This window comes from Pteropus alecto, unplaced genomic scaffold (assembly GCF_000325575.1).
Source record: "Pteropus alecto unplaced genomic scaffold, ASM32557v1 scaffold276, whole genome shotgun sequence".
Classification (NCBI taxonomy): Eukaryota; Metazoa; Chordata; class Mammalia; order Chiroptera; family Pteropodidae; genus Pteropus; species Pteropus alecto.
The window spans coordinates 1,534,840-1,551,846 of NW_006438074.1; the positions used below are offsets into that span (position 1 = coordinate 1,534,840).

The 17,007-nt window shown below is 36.6% G+C and overlaps 1 protein-coding gene across 1 annotated transcript in view; it reads left to right on the forward strand.

Moving 5' to 3' along the window:
- The window catches only part of SYT16 (synaptotagmin 16), an 82,975-nt gene that overhangs the window by 42,135 nt on the left and 23,833 nt on the right, over positions 1–17,007 (forward strand). The window contains exon 2 of the mRNA XM_006915106.1: positions 15,698–15,910. Coding sequence (XP_006915168.1) covers positions 15,698–15,910 — 213 coding nt within the window. The remainder of the gene's footprint in view (positions 1–15,697; positions 15,911–17,007) is intronic.

Here is a 17,007-nt window from a genome sequence, read left to right on the forward strand (position 1 = left end):
TTTATTCCAATTAGGGTTTCTTCTTTGACTCATCAATTATTTTAAAAATGTGATTTTTGGTTTCCAAAACCATTTTTATAATTTTTAAAAAGTCATTTTTAACTATCTTCAAATTAGAATATGGTCTAAGTGTATTTTTGAAGCTTCCTCTGTGGCTAATACATGGCTAATTTTTGTAAATCTTCCTCATCTGCTTGAAATTACTGTGTAGTCTTAGTTTGTTTTCCATCCCACTTCATGCTAGTTTAATCTCTCACGTGTATTATATTCTGTGTGTTCGTAGGGTGAGCTTATCTTCAGAAGGAGTCTTTTTGTTCTTATTGAGGGGTATAATCCCATGTACCTTGGATTGTGAAAGTGTTTCTATAGAGAAATTTTGCACTTTGCTTTTATTGGGTCTCAACCATTTCTCTTATGGATTCCTTGCCTTTAGATATCGGCACTGCACTGACATTATATGTCTGTGAGAGGTAAAGACTTGATGTTTTTATTTCTCATAGGATTCTCCATCCCTAATTTACAGCCCCAACAGATAGCAAGCTTTTTTGCCACTCCTACAGGTTCAGACTGTTAGATGAAATTTTACTAGTTCCCTTTTCAAAGAAAGGGCAGCTCTTATTAAAGAATAGGGGCCTTATGCTAGGGTCATGAAACCAGCCAGCCTTGCATGAACCCAAGACAATGAATATCCCTAGATCTCAGCCTATGGGACTGGCAAACAAGTGGTTACCCATTTGGAATAACACCACGTGTCTTTCTAATTTCACTAGCATTCCTATGAGTTTGTAGCAGGAGGAGTTCTATATGGCCTCAGACTTCCATATAGACAGAACCAAAAGCTTGTCTAGTTTTTAAAGATGAATAAATTGAGATTTAGTGATCATCCAAGGTCACCCAAATGGAAAGCATTAGAGCTGGAATTAAAACCTGCATGTGACATGCTTCTTGTTGATAATCTTCCTGCTTTGCAGTTAGTTTTTACATAGTATTTGTAATAGTTAATTTTACATACCAACTTGACTTGGCCACAAGGTGCCAAGATAGTTGGTCAAATATTATTCTAGGTGTGTCTGGGAGCATGTTTGTGGATGAGAGTTGAATCAGCAGACTGAATAAAGGCAATTGCTCTCCCTTATGTGAGTGGGCCTCACCCAATCAATTGAAGGCCTGAATAGGACAAAAAAGCTGAGTAAGAGGAAACTTTGCCTGCTTGACCGTTTGAGCTGGAACATCAGTCTTATTCTACCCTTGGACTGGAACTTATGCCATTGGCTCTCCTGGTTCTTAGGCCTTCAGTCAGACTGGAACTATACACTGGCTCTCTCCTAGGTTCCCAGCTTGCTAATCACAGATCTTGGGACTTCTCAGCCTCCATAATTTTGTGAGCCAATTCCGTATTTTTCTTCTATTGGTTCTATTTCTTTGGAGAACTCTGACTAATACACAATTGTACTAATTTTAAATTCATTTTTTCATTTATCATTGAAGTACTTTTTTTCCCCCTAATGGTATATTAGACACTAAGGGGACAAACTAGAGAAGAATGAAGACTGTAAATTCCTTAAGATGATAGAAGAATCACAGCTACATAAACCCATTTAGAAAATATAAGAAAAATAATAGAAGACAAACTCTGCATGATGGTTAAGAAAATGGATAGAACAAGGGACATTATTATACCCATGGCAACATTTCTAATTCAGTAGTGCCAGACTCGTTCAGGTGGTTCAATGCCTGAAAATCGAGGTGCTTTTTGTGGCACTCCATGAAATTTTAATGTGTTTATTTTCATAGTGAATCAGGAATCATTTTACCAGTGGAAAATATGACTAGATTATGTAAGCCTATAACAGTCACAGCTGTGAGTATGCATGTTCATGACAAAAGAAGCTGAGGAAAAAAGCATGATTAGCAATTTCTTGGCTAGTATTCACTCATTTTATTACCTGTTTGTGCTTGTAAGCATGTGGATGATAACAGGTACCCAAGGCATAGAAACTATGGCAAAAATAGAACCTTTAGAAAATTTTTCATTGATTTTTCTGCAGATGGAGAAGTTATTCATTATCTGATGCATGGGGGGATGGGGGCTTCGTTGGGGGGCTGCAGTTCAAATGTACTTATACCACTGCTGAATATCTGATATATGAAATGTGTGACTTTTTTGGGAATATGGCTTTTATTTTTCTTCTAAAAAAGCTGTTACTTAGCCGAGTGAGTATTTCAGTCTGTTTCTTTTCAGTTGTCATGATATATTTGGATATATTTACTGTAGGTTTGCTGCTGAGGAGACTTGAAACTGTGTTATAGAAATTATCTATGTAGCTTGACTGGGATCTATTGCAAGATAAAACAAAACTTTGGAAACTGCCTTGATGATGATTTGCAGCATGGGATGGGAAGATGGTGGAATGAACTGAACAGTTAGAAATTCAGAAACTCACAGCACCTGCAAATCACAAGATTTGTTCATTATCTTTTTCAGCCTTGGTTACACATCCTAGGCCCTGCATTTTAGTATCCATGGCAATGAGAATTTTTTTTTGTCTTTCTAATCAGAACATTTGTAAATTAAAATGTTGATTCACATTTGCTTGTAAGGATTTTTTGGAGCGATGGAGAACTATTGGGGGTTGGGGAAAAGAAAGCAAGAACAACCATGCTGGTTTTGTGTTTTCTCTGCATGTGTAGAAATTTAATTATCAGGTCACCTCAGTTCTCAGCAGAGTAAATTACAGTCTTGGCCATTAATTTGTATGTAAATGCCACCATTGCAGGAAAACAACACAACACTTGGGTCCTATCAAGAAATTCCCTTGTAGGAGGCTTACAAATTACAGAGCAGAGCTTAAAAGGGTCAGAGATGTTCACAGTTTAGCACTTGCTCTTTGTCTAGGTGAGCCCTGTTGCAGTGAAGAAACAGCTTAGAGTATTTGTCAAAGCTAAGTGTTCAAAAAACATTTGTACTAGAGAGAGTCCAATTAGTGAGAAATGAGGGCCCAGTGGGTACAGATACAGGTCTATTCAGAACATCCTCACAGTCAGAGCTAATCACCCTGTCAATGATTTCATGATGCCTCTTTTCATTATGTTGGATGAGTTTGTCCTGGTCAGGGAGAAACATAAGCTTCAAAGAGGCTAAAGTAGCCCTGGATAGAGGGTTGATCTTTTAGGTGGTAAATAATTAGTAATACAAATTTCTGTCCAGAGGTGTAAGGAAAATTTGGGGCTGATCTAGGCAAACACTTTTGCTCGTGAGGATAAATATGATGGGCTGAGTATGGCAGGAGGGGAGTCCAGGTTGTGGCAGCATTGTCTGTCTTCAGGGTTATTAGGTTTGATTTTAGTAGCTTAGGCTGTTGGATGTAGGATCCAATAACTAGAGACATAGAGAGATCAGACAAGAGCTAAATGTGAGATGTGTTTCAAGGCTTATCTAAGAACTCAGAATATAAGTCAGAAAGCCAGAAGAACTTCCCAGTAGACACTGTGGGGATTAGAGAGATGCTTCATTTGGTGGGCATTCTGGCTCTCACACATCTTTCCTGGGGCTGGAGCAGGAGGACAAGTTCTAGACTTCATTGGCTTGGAGCCATTTCAATTGCACAGGAATGGCTTAAGGCTGGGAATATTTCAACCAGCAGAGGAGATCCTCATGCTTTGCAGTAGGGGAAGGTAAAGTTGCCATGGGATATAGCTTTACTTTAACCACTTTTTAAAAACTTTGTTGAGGTGCAATTGAAATACGGTAAACTTCATGTACATAAAGTGTACAATTTGGTGAGTTTGACATGTTATAAGTATGAAGCCATCACTACTCTCAAGAAAACAAACATATCACTCCAAATGTTTCTTTGTGCCTTTTGGTATCCATCCCTCATTCTCTATCATAAGATTAAAATTTTCGAGAATATTGTGTAAATGGAATTACATAATGTATACTCTTTTTTTCTTGTGGTTTTTTTTTTGACTTTCCCCCCCAATCAACTAATGCTTTTGAGATTCATCCATGTTGTTGCAGGTGTAAATAGTTCATTCCTCTTGATAGCTGGCTCATAGTCCATTGTATCAATATATCACAATTTGTTTATTCATTCACCTGCACTTTTGGGTTGCTTTCAAATTTTGGCTCTTACAAATATAAGCTTATATGAACATTTGTGTAAAAGTCTTTGTGTGGACATGTGCTTTTTTTTCCTTGGGAAAATATCTAGGAGTGAAGTGGCCAAGTTACATGGTCAAGTGTATATTTGAATTTTTAAGCAACTACGAAAGTAGTTGTACCATTTTACATTTCCATTAGAAGTATACCAGAGCTCCCAGTGCATTTTACTTCCTTGCCCTTGATATGGTCACTTTTTAAAAATTTTACTGGTATCTCATTTTGTTTTTAATTTGTTCTACCCTGTTGATCACTAATGTTGAACATCTTTTCATGTGTTTATACATGTACATATTAGTTTGTAAAGTGTTGGTTTGAAAATTTTTATTTGGTTGTTTATACTGAGTGTATTATTGAGTTATAAAAGGTTTTTTTATATTCTGGATACAAGTCCTTTATCTGACATATATGTGTAAATATTTTTCTTCAGTCTACAGCTTGGTAGACTTTTCATTTTTTAATAATATCTTTCAAAGAGCAAAAGTTTAAATTTTTGATTAAGTCTAATTTATTAATTTTTTTCTTTTATGGTTATGCTTTTACATATCTTAAGTTTACAAAGATTTCTCCTATGTTTTTTCCCCAGGAGTTTTATAGTTTAAAGTTTTACAATTAGATCTATGTCTAGAAACACACATTGTGAGATAAAGGTTGATATTCTATATTAATATTCATTTTGCTCAAGCATCATTTTTTTGGAAAGACTTTAATTTCTCCATTGTCTTGCCTTAGCACCTTTGCAAAAAAAATTAACTATACTTGTGTAGGGCTATTCCTAGACTATTTCTGGACTTGTGTGGGGTTATATCTAATTCTATTCTACTGATTTATCAGCCTATCTTTTTGCCAGTAGCAAACTGTCTTGATTAGTGTAGCTATGTAATACGTCTTGAAATCAGGTAGGTTGGTACTCTGACTTTGTTCTTTTAAAAAAATTATTTGAATGTTTCCTTATACATTTTAGAGTCTATTCATAAAATTCTACAAAATATCTGCTTGGATTTTGATTTTGATTGCTTTAAATCAATAGACTGGTTTGGGGAGATTAACATCTTAATACTGAGTCTTTATTCTCTCGGTAATATTTTATTGTTTTTAGTGTGACAGTTTTCAATACCTCTTGTTAATTTATTCCTCAGTATTAATGTATTTTGATGCTACTATAAACAGAATTTTATAAAATTTCATTTTGAATTTGTTGTCAAGTATATAAATAGGATTGATTTTATATAATGACTGCTAAATTCAATAAGGGGTTTCATCTTTGATGTTAGATGTAAAGTTTTAGTAGATCCCTCTTTTTAGATTAATGCATATCCCTAGTGAGCAAAGAATTTTTAAAATTTTTATTGAAATTGATGTTGAATATTGTAAATATCTTTTTTTCTGTAACCGTTGAATTATTTGGTTTTCTTTTTATTGTGTTAATTTGATGAATTATATCAATTAATTTTAGTATTTTAAATTAACTTTGCATTTCTAGGATAAACCTTATGTGATCATAATGTATGATCCCTTTAAAACATTACTGAATTCCATTTTTTAATATTTTGTCAAGGATATTTTTTAACTATGATCATAAGTTATATTGGTCTATAATTTCCTATATTTGTGATATCTTTGTCAGATGTTTGTATTAGGATTTTGCTGGGTTGAGAAAGGTTCTCTCTGCATCTACTTTCTGTAAGAGTTGTGTAGATATTGGTATTATTTGACATTTACAGAGCTCTGTACCGTACAACTGCAGAATACTCTATCTTTTCAAGTTCACATCATCACAGTGGACTATTTGTTGGGTCATAATACAAATTTGTATACTTACTGATTTTTTTTTTAAATTTAAATTTATTTTGAATTTGTCTATTTCTCCCACAACTTCTATTAGTTTTTCCATCATGTATTTGAAGCCATGTTAATAGGTACATACACTCTTATGACTTTTGTGTCTTGATGAATTCATTACTTTATCATTATATAATATCCTTCTTTATCTCTTGTCTTGAAGTCTACTTTGATATTAATATAATTGCACCAGCTTCCTATGCTTACAGTTTACATATCTTTTAAGATCCTTTAACTTTAACCTGTCTGTGTATTTATATTTAAAGTATGTTTCTTATAGTCATTGTAAAGTTGGATCATGCTTTTTTGTTTAGTGTGACAAACTCTACTTTCAAATGGGATATTTATTCCATTTGCATTTAATGTGTGAACATTATTGGGTTTAGGTATGTCATTTTGATGTTTGTTTTCTATTTGTGGTATCAGATTTTTATCTTCTGTTGCTTCTGTTGTTTTTAGCATTCAATTTTAATTTATTTAATTTTTAGCTATATCTGTTTGTATTTTCTTTTTTCATTGGTTGCCCTAAGAATTACATACAAATCCTAAGTTCATCTCAATCCACTTTGAGTTAATATTGTATCACTTTGCAATATTTACTATTTGCATTATACCACATTATACCACTTTATAATGATTTATATTTTGCAATAGTATAAATCATTAGCTTTCTTCTCCTTTGTGTTATTGTTATCTCATATTTTTTCCTCCACATTTTATCAGTGGCACAATGCAATAGTGCATATTTTTAGTTACCTTTTAGAAAAAAATAACAGAAGAAAACATCAAATATTTTTTATATTTACCCACATATGTACCATTATTATTATTATTCTTTATTCTTTCCTTTAGATCTGAGATTTAGTTTGTTACCAGGTATCTTTCACATGAAGAACTTTTTAAAAATATTTTTGAAATGCAGATCTAATGAATTCCCTATTATTTTATATGAAAATGTGTTTATTTTACATTCCTTTTTGAAGGATTTTCTCTGGATATAAAATTCAGCATTGATAGTTTTTTCTTTCAGCGCTTAAATATGTAATTTCATTATGTTCTGGCTTCAATTTTTTTTCTAAGAAAGGTCACTTTTCATTTGTATTATTGTTCTCCTGTATGTAATGTGTTTTGTTCTTCTGTGTGTAATGTGTTTTTCTTTCCCTTCCTATTTTCAGACATTTTTCTTATCTTTGATTTTCAGCTGGTTGATTATGATTTGCTGAGCTATTGAACTTTTGAATTAGGTTGTTCAAATTTTTCAATCTGTATGTTAATTGTTTTTTCACCAAATTTGGGAGATTCTCAGCCATTATTTTAAAAATATTTTCTTCCACATTTTTTTCTTCATTTTATTTTTTCCTTCTTAGAATTCAGTTACACATATTTTAGACAACTTGATATACTATCCTTGTTCACTGAGGATTTATTTTTTTTCCAAATTTTCATTCTTTAGATTGGTTTCTCTCTATTGAGATATTTCAAAGTTCATTGCAATCTCAAATTTGCTATAAAACCAACCCAGTAAATGATTTGTTATTTCTGAGATTTTATTTTCAATTATAATGATTTATTTAATTCTATTTTATTATTTCCATTTCTCTGCTGAAATTACCCTTATGTATATTCATTATGACACTTTTCCCTTTGAATATAATAGATGCTTTAAAGATTTTGTCTTGTACATCCAACATCTGAGTCATCTTGAAGCTAGTTTTTATTGACTGTTTGTTTTTTTATGATTCACATTTTTCTTGTAGTTTTGTATGGCTGGTAACTTTTGATCTTGCACTGGACATTATGAATGAAATGTTGTAGAGGCATTAGATTCTTCCATCTTCCTGTGAAGAATGTTACTTTTTGTAACTAAATTACTAGTTAATTCCTTTCAACTCGTGAAGTATACTTTTATACCTTGTTACATTGCGCTTGTTTCAGTTTTAGTTCAGTTTTAGTGTTACTTCTAAGGTTGACTCTTCTAGAGTTTTAATGGAAAACCTGGGGTGTCTACCAAGCCCTCTAACTTGGCTAGACTCAAACTCCCAACTCAGTCTCCCCTAAGGTATACTGCAGCCAAAATGCTCAAATTTTAGCCTTCTAGCTTTTACTTTTTCTGGTTTCCTTCGATTCCCCCCATACATTCATAGTTCAAGTTTTAGTCAAGTATTTGAATTTATATGTGATCTTGGAGTTTTCTCTTTGTGGTGCCCTCCTTTCTGGGGTCTCTCTTATTTCCAGCTGCTCTGGCTGCCCTGAATTTTGTCCTCTGACACCTCAAGTCAATAAAGCTTTTGATTTCTGCCTGAGTCCTAGATGCCCTGTGCCTCATTGACTTTGAAGTACTTTTTGCAGAAAAACAATGTAACCATGTATTTCATCCAGTAAAGTTTTCTTCTTTCAAAAACAGGATTTCCTATAGTTTCTGCCTGCTATTGCTCATTCTCTGACTTAAATAGTTGGTTTAAAATTCATTTTATGTGAATTTATAATTGTTATTAGTAGGTTAGTTTGAATCACTTATTCTGCTGTTACCAGAACTGGAATCCTCAATATTGTAACTTACTTTTCCCTTGCATAGTAATCTGTATTTTACTAATTTTAATAAAAGATTTTTTATTTGACTCACTTATATTTAACTATTACAAGTGTCATCTCTTTGTTCATGTACGAAATGGAGTTGTCAAAACAGCTCAGACAAGTTGTAGGGTGACAAAACAGGTGTGCACAGGAGAACCAGATGCTAATTTTTCCTCTGCCACTAACTAGCTATTTGACTATAAATAAGTCCCTTCAGTAGTTTTAGTCTTAGGTTCTATTCTCTAGAATGAGGGAGTTGGGTTATATCTAAGTTTTTCAAGCTTTTAAAAAGTGTCAGGACTCTTATTTTTAAATTTCTCAACAGAATCTTATAAAAAAATATAAACCATATTAAAACGAAATAGTCCTGATGGTAGAGGGCATATAGCTTAACCTGTTCAGTGCAACCACCCCCCTCTCCACTTTTACAGTGGCATTGTAGCTCCTTTGTGGAACCCTAGACCTCCAAAGAGCATAGTGTGAAAAAAAAAACAAGGCCGGATGATTTATAAAAATCTTTTCCTATGCTGCCTGGATGCAAGAATGGCTGGATCATGCTTCTAGAAATGTGGGGGTTGTCACCTTTGACCTAGGATCTGAAATGGGCAGTTGTCACCTTTGACCTGCCTTCTGCTTTTTCAAGTTAACCAATGTCTTGTTTTTATTTTTATCCCTATCACCATGTCACAATGGGTAGACATTTGCTGTGGGTATTGAGAAATCTGGCATATAAGGGATTTCCTGCAATTGTAGCTAAAAGTAGCACCCCAGTACTGCACAACTGAGCACAGCCCACCCCTACCTATCTCTACTTTCCATCTCTAAGATATGAGCAGTACTTCCCTCCACCTAATTGCTCCTATGTGGGTGGGAAGGATTAATAAATTTGGAGCTGCACCGATCATTTAGAAATTCTTCTTACATTTGTAAAACAGCAGACAGGCTTAAGAAAGAATCTCTTTGCATCACCAGTTGGTGGTTTTGTTGCCTTAAAAGAAACAACAACATGAGCAGGTGTTGGGCACTGCCCACATGCAGACAGCATTGCCAACTCTTACAGAGTGCTCCACCTCCAGATTTGGGGAGAAAGATAGTGAGGTAAGGAGGGTCATACAACCCACATATCAACTAAATCTTCTCCTGTCCCAGCTCTTGTTTCTTCAACCCTTCCCCCACAGCACCCTTGATGATGAATTTTTAAGTTAGACCCTGTAAGAACGGGCACATTCTTTCCTTGGCATGTAAATGTAAGGCTTCATAAAAGAGTTTCCACACAGGGCACTGCCATGATGGGGCATAATAATAATAATAGTTAATATATATGCCAGGTATATGCTAAGTGCCTTTGTATGGTTTATCTGATTTAGTCCTCTCAACAACTTTAAGAAGTGAGTAATATCAAAATAAAGACACTGATGCTCATCAGAAAGATTACAGAGCTTCTGTAGGTCTCAAACTAGCATTTGGAAGATACCAGATTCAAACTGAGGCAGCTTGACTCCAGATTCCATATTCTTAACCACTCTAGCCTTAACTGGTGTTATACCTGACAGGCAGTTTCTGTGGCATTGGGGCCCCACCTTCCTGTCTCTTAAATATAGAAGATGAAGATAGTGTTTACTCTGCCTCTCCTTATTTAAACTAGAAAAAAAAATCATTAAAATTTGGAGGAGGGACAATCTGCCTTCATTGAATTAGGCATTAGGTATTGATTGGTCTGTCTACAGATAGCTCTCTCTGCCTGTCATCAACTTCCTGTTAGTGCAGGAAGCCCACAGTATTACCTCAACAGTACATGAACAAAGGTTGCAGAAGAATCCGACTTCTCTTTGGTGATGGATATTTAGGTTATATCCAAGATCTCTCTGCATTCTGTGTTTGAGTGAAATGAACAATCACAATTTCAAGATGTATCTACATCACTGGTAATTGTGCAACTTGTTTTTCTGTTATTTTAGCAAGCTAATTGGATAAAGAAGTGAAGAGTTTAATACAAATTCCCACTGTGCTATTTCCCACATACTTAGCTTGAAAGGGGTTTGAACTTAGTATTTGATATGTCATGTCACAAGATAGTATCTTAACTCTGAAATAAGTGCCATAACTTAGATGAGACTTTATGATTTTCAAAGATTTAAGTTGAACGAAACTCAGATCAACTATTCAATTTTTTAAAAAATTATGGTGACATTGGTTAATGAAATCCAGTAAGTTTAAGGCGTACAATTTATGTACATTGTGTGTTCACCACCCATAGTTAGATTTCTTTCTGTCACCACATATTTGACCCCCTTTACTCCATCTATCTCTTCCACCCTCCTCCCTCCTCTACCTTCTGGTAACCGCTAGTCTATTGTCCATGTCCACGAGTCTCTGTATGTTTGTCCTGTTTGTTTGTTGCTTTTAGGTTTATATCCCACAAATAAGTGATATCATGTGGTTTTCAACTTTTTCTGTCTGGCTTATTTTGCTTAGCATGATTATCTTAAGGTCCATCCATGTTGTTGCAAATGGCAGTATTTCATCTCTTCTTATGGTTAATATTCCATTGTATATATGTACCACAGCTTCTTTATCCAATCATCTATCATAAGACACTTTGGTTGCTTCCATGTCCTGGCCATAGTGAACAAAGCTGCTATGAACATCGGTGTGCAAATGTCTTTTCAGATATGGGTTTTCAAGACTTTAGGGTACATACTCAGTAGAGGGATTGCTGGATCATATGGTAGATCAATTCTTAGTTTTTTGAGGAACCTCCATACTGTTTTCCATAGTGGCTGTACCAATTTGCAGTCCCACCAGCAGTGCACGAGGGTTCCTTTTTCTCCACATCCTCTCCAACACTTGTAATTACTTGTCCTGTTGATAATAACTATTCAACTATTCAGTTGTTGACATAGACTCATTAGAAGGTGAGTAGCTGGGATCTTTCAACAACAGAAGAGTTGAGATTATGCTGAGCAAATTAGTCAGACAGAGAAAGATAAATTCCATATGATTTCACTTATATGTAGAATCTGAAGAACAAAAAGAGCAAACTAACCGAAAACAAACACAAATATAGAGGACAATCTGGTAATAGCCAGAGAGAAGGGGGGTGGGAAGGGTGGGAGAAAGGGATTAAGGGTTAGAGAGGTACAAATTAGTAGCTGATAGATGATTACGGGGATGGGGAGCATGACATAGGGAATGCAGTCGGCAGTGATGTAATGGCTACGTGTAGAGCCAGAGGGAAGATAGAGTAATGAGGGAGATCATTTTATAAACTCTGTAAATATCTAACCAGTGTGCTGTATACTTGAAATTAATAATAAAAAATGATAAAAACAATGACAAGAATTGAGATCTGAATTAGAAAAACTAACCCATTGGTGAGAGAGTTTGCAAAACCATTGACTTGGAACACTGGAGACCTGCCTTTGGGCCTGGAGTGGTGCACCTGTGGGTGAAATGCTTGGCCTTTTTGGGCTTTGGTCTCTCTTTGTGAAAATGAGGGAATAGATGGATGCTTATGAAAATTCTTTTCAGCTCAATCTATGTGACTTTGTCTTCTCAGTGACAAAATGGAGTTTTGTAGATTTTAACCACGATTTAAGAAGTTTTTTGCTTGAGGCAGCGGATAATAGAGGAAGCATAATGTGGTCATTAATAATGTTGATTCTGGAGTGAGATAGCCTGGGTTTGAATATCGCTCCATTATTTATTAACAGTTATGACTATGGCAAATTACTAACCTTACTGTGCTTCAGTTTCCCATCCATACAATGGGGGTAATAAAGTACTTATTTCATTGGGTTATTGTGAGGAGTGAATAAGTTAAGATCTACAAAGTCCTAGAAGAATGCCTGACACATGATAAATCCTGTATATGGGACTGCTTTTATTATTGTAATAGAGCCACTATTCACCTCTGTTGTTGCTCAGTGTTCCCAAGAGGGATGGCAGGTTTTGTGTTTAGGTGGAGAATTCCCTGAGATCCTTGGGGAATGATGCTTAGAATAACACGGTAGTTGTATTTATAATCCCATAAGGAGCAATAGCCAGTTATACTGCAGCCCGCCTGTATGCATACACTCCCACATGGACTTACTGTTCTTCCCACTGCTCTGCTCTTCTCACAAAGGAAGCAATCTCCTGGCATATTTCAGGGTAGAAGTAGCAGAGTTCTCTATTACCTCACTCTGAAAAATAAGTTAGATATGGCTCTAGCGTCCTGATGCAATGATGTCTGATGATGTACACAGTAGCTAAGGACATAACTTATATGTTTAAATCCCAGCTTTGTTACTGTGCTACCTTTGTTGCCTAGGACAGCTTACATAACTCCTCTGTGCCTCTGTTTCCTATCTCTACAATGAGAATAATAATAATAATATCTAGTTCATGGTGTAGCTGTGATGATTAAATGGAATAATATACGCAAAGTCCCAAGAAAGGTGCCTGACATATAGTATATATTTAGTAAATGGAAAATGTTATGATTACTATTAAGATTATTATATCAAGTGAGGAGAATCTTTGCTCCATGGGTGATCAGTGACTCACTGGGAAAAAAATCAAGGACCGCATATGGGTAACTTAATGACTTCTAATTACTTATTTTATACATGTGGAAATTTCCATGAGCTAACTCACTAAAATTGAAATGGATGATTTATGACTACTTAAATTTAAAAAAAAATGACCTAGTAATACCAATGGAATGGAATCTGAGTTGGAAAGATGTCTAATCCAACCACCCCTCCCATGCATTTTCTCCCTTACTCCTTCCCAGGTGCTTAGCTGGCCCTACACTCTAAAGGTGGAATGAGTTTAATTTTGTTCCAATAGGTGTCTAGATCTCTTCTGTATGGGAGGGTTCTCCCCATACCACAGTGCTATGTTGAAACATGAGCATGTTGAGACATGAGCAGACTGCCCGTGGTGGTGGCTTTCTGTGGGGACAGTGTTGGAGTATTAGTGGGAAACCTAGTCTCTTCTGACACTTAGCTTTTCAGGTCCTCCCATGGTGCTGGTCACAGCCAATAAAATTTAGTGAGCTGATAACAATGTGCTCTCATGTTCTTAGATTCATTGTTCCATGAAAGAGAGAAGCAGATCTAATTTTAATGCCTGTGGTCAGGAAGTTTTGAGTTGGAGGATTTAGGTCTAGAAAAGACCTGGGAAATGATCCAGACATTAGAAACAATCCACAGACGTTGAAACAGGGCCAGAGAGCTTAAGGCGCTTGACCACAGGGACTCAGCTGGTCAATGTAAGCATGTAGAATAAGAGTTATTTCCAACTCTCTCTGGTTCTCCAGCATAGTGATTAGAGACATGACCTAGAGAAACAGGCTGCCTTGATTCGTCTTGATTCTGCCCCTTACTGGCAGTTGTAGACTTTTTCTGCCTCAATTTTCTTACTTGGAAAATGGGAACAATAATAGGGGTCTCATGTAGATTAAATGAGATAATATGTGTATGGCATTTAGGACAGTTCCTGGCACATAAAAAGTATCCAAAAGTGTTTGTTATTATTGTCATTCCAGAGAACCTCAGAAATATAAACACTTAAATAAGCCATAGAATAAAAATTTTGACCAGGCTGGTGTTGGAAGTATTTTTCTCACTTAAAATTTTTTTCTTAGCTTCTGATTTAGAAGTGATCTTCAGGACCCATCTGTGAAGTAACAACCATATTCTTCCCCAGAATCATTGTGGCTTTTGGATGGAAGGAGGAAATGTTTAAAAAATAACTCCCCATTAGTTATCATTTCCAATTCATATGCAGCAAATATTTACAGAGTAGTCTGCCATGTGCCTGGCACAGAGATAGGGCCTGGAGGGAGGCAAAAGTGGGCCTTCTGCTGTGCCCCTTTCTCTCCCGGTGTGTATAGGCTAGGTGGTATGATCGGCAATTAAATAGGTAATTCTGTCACAACACTGGAGGGAGCACTAACAAGGCATGACAGAGAGTCATTTTACATCTTGTGGAAGGAGCCCTGCACCTGATGTAAGGGGCCAAGGAAAGGCTTTTGGCAGCAGTGATGTCGATGCTGAAACCTGAATGATAAGCTAAATTCTCGAATAGTTTAGATGGGGGCTGAAGAGTATTCCAGGCACAGGGAACCATGGATGAGTATGTTGGGGGGTGGGGGTCTTCAGCTGGGAGAAAACACTGGGTATTTGCCAATTTATTCAACATTGAATGAGTGTTTATTAAGCACTAACTGCGCAACAGGCATTTTTTTACATAATGGGCACACATCATTTAAGAAAACAGAAGACGTCTTTATTTTTATGGACGTTATGGGAGAGAAGAGAGAAATGAAGCGCTATGAAGAGAACTGCTTAAGGAAGGATGATCAGGGAAATGTTTAGGGTGAAGTGACAGTTGGGCTGACACGTGAATGGTGAGAGCCATGCAAACACCTGGGGAGGGAGGTTTCCGGGCAGAAGGAACAATAAAGGCGAAGGATTTAAAGGTATGAACAATCTGGACGTGCTGGAGAAATTGAAAGAGGACCAGTGTGCTAGAGATGTGGGGAAAGTGGTATGAATAATTCAAATGGTGTTTGGGTTGGGTTCTTGGTGTTGAGAAATGCATCAGAATGTTTTTAATATAAGCTAGATCTCGATTTCTCTCTCTCTCTCTCTCTCTCTCTCTCTCTCTCTCTCTCTCGGAAAATCTCGGTTGCAAATATCTCCTCTCTGAAGTGGGGCTTGGCTCAGTGAGCTTTCATAACTGAGATGAGGCAAAGAACATGTTTTCCATCACCGATGACCAGAGCTGCACATAAGGCACAGACATGGATAACTGTTAAGAATGTGTGTGGGCAACATAACAAATCAGACGGGCTGTCAGGTCAAAAAGAGGGCTCATTGTAGTAATTAGCATTGTCCCAATGGTTTCTCCTAGGTTTTAGCCATAAATTTCTAATTATTCTCATAAGCCTTCTCTTCCTGTTTTATTTGTTTGACTCAAATTTGTGTTTCAAACGGGCTTTAAATTCTTTCTCTCCAATTTGAGACTGCTTGATCCAGACTAAACACCCATGTTCTCTATTTCTCCCATTGTCTATCTCTGTATTCTCACGGGCCTCACCTGAGACTCATGGCTTTTGTTTGCTCCCAGTTACCAGCTTTGGAGATGATGAAGAGCCATGCACATCTTCAGACACTGACGAGGAGGTGATCAAACAATTTGAGATTTCTGTGTCCCGGTCCCAGAGTTTCCGCTCACGAGCATCTGAGAACAGAAAGCAGACAGGATTGGAGCAGAACCCAAAATTCTGCCGCTTGCTCTCGACGGGTCGAGAGGACAGCACAGAAGTGTCTGCTTGTGAAGGTATTCTTTGCATTGGACCCTTTCTTTGTCTAGACCAGGGATAGCCACTGGGAAGGATGTTTTGGAGTCACGTAACTACTGCACTTTCATCTGAGAGTCCAGAGAGGAAGAGAGAACGGGGCAGGACCCAGAGGCTGGGACAGTGTAAAGGGCTGTTTCAAACCTCGCAGGGGTCTTGTCCTGCAGGGAACTAGGGAAGGAAATGGATCAGAAGTGCCGAAGCCTTGACCCCATTTGCTGGGCCCCCTTCCTTCTTTGTTATTTTTGCTTTGTTCGTTTTGAATTCTAATGACTAGAATAGTATTTATCAAGCTTTATAAAGTCTTGTTTCCTTCTGATAAGTACAAAAATTTCACTTACCTTTCCACTGACATTGAGATGCTCCCCTTTGGAAGGAGAGTCTATTTTCCATGTATTTATAGAACCTCAGAAGGTTTTTAAAGCCTTTCTCTTAATTGCTTGTATTACTAAGTCAATAGGTATGTTTTATTTTCCAAATAAAAATATGTATTATAATAACATTGAATAACCTTTTTCCAAACGATGCATGCCCTGTACACTCTCCCTCATTCCCTGTAGTTTCTGGACACCCCCACTCCAGCCCCATCCTACATGAGAATTACTCGGCAAGAGTGAGGTCTTATGCCATCTTCTAGCATCTTCATACCAAGTTTACCTTTCACAAAGGGGAGGAGGGATACTCGGAGGTAGTGTAAGCACAGCTTGTGACAGTGGGTAGACCTTGATAAGAGTCCTCCTCCATCCCAACCACTAAGGCAAAATAGCCTAGAAAAAAAACAGTACAATATTTCTTTTATGCCCAGAACCCTGCACAGGACGTCAGGACAGGGAAAGGTCTGTGAAGTGTATTGGGTAAAAAGCTTGTGAAAATGTCACAATATATCCTCCTTAGTGACCTGTTCTAAATGACCTGGATTCTCTAATATGTTCTTTCTTTCCTTTTGGGCATGTCATTACTCAAACCAGTGGAAGCATACTTGTAGCTCTACCATGTTTTTCAACACAGAACAGTAGAAAGAGGAAAAGGAAAGCTCAAAATTGTAAGAGATAACAGAGAAGAAATTTCTGACTTGTCA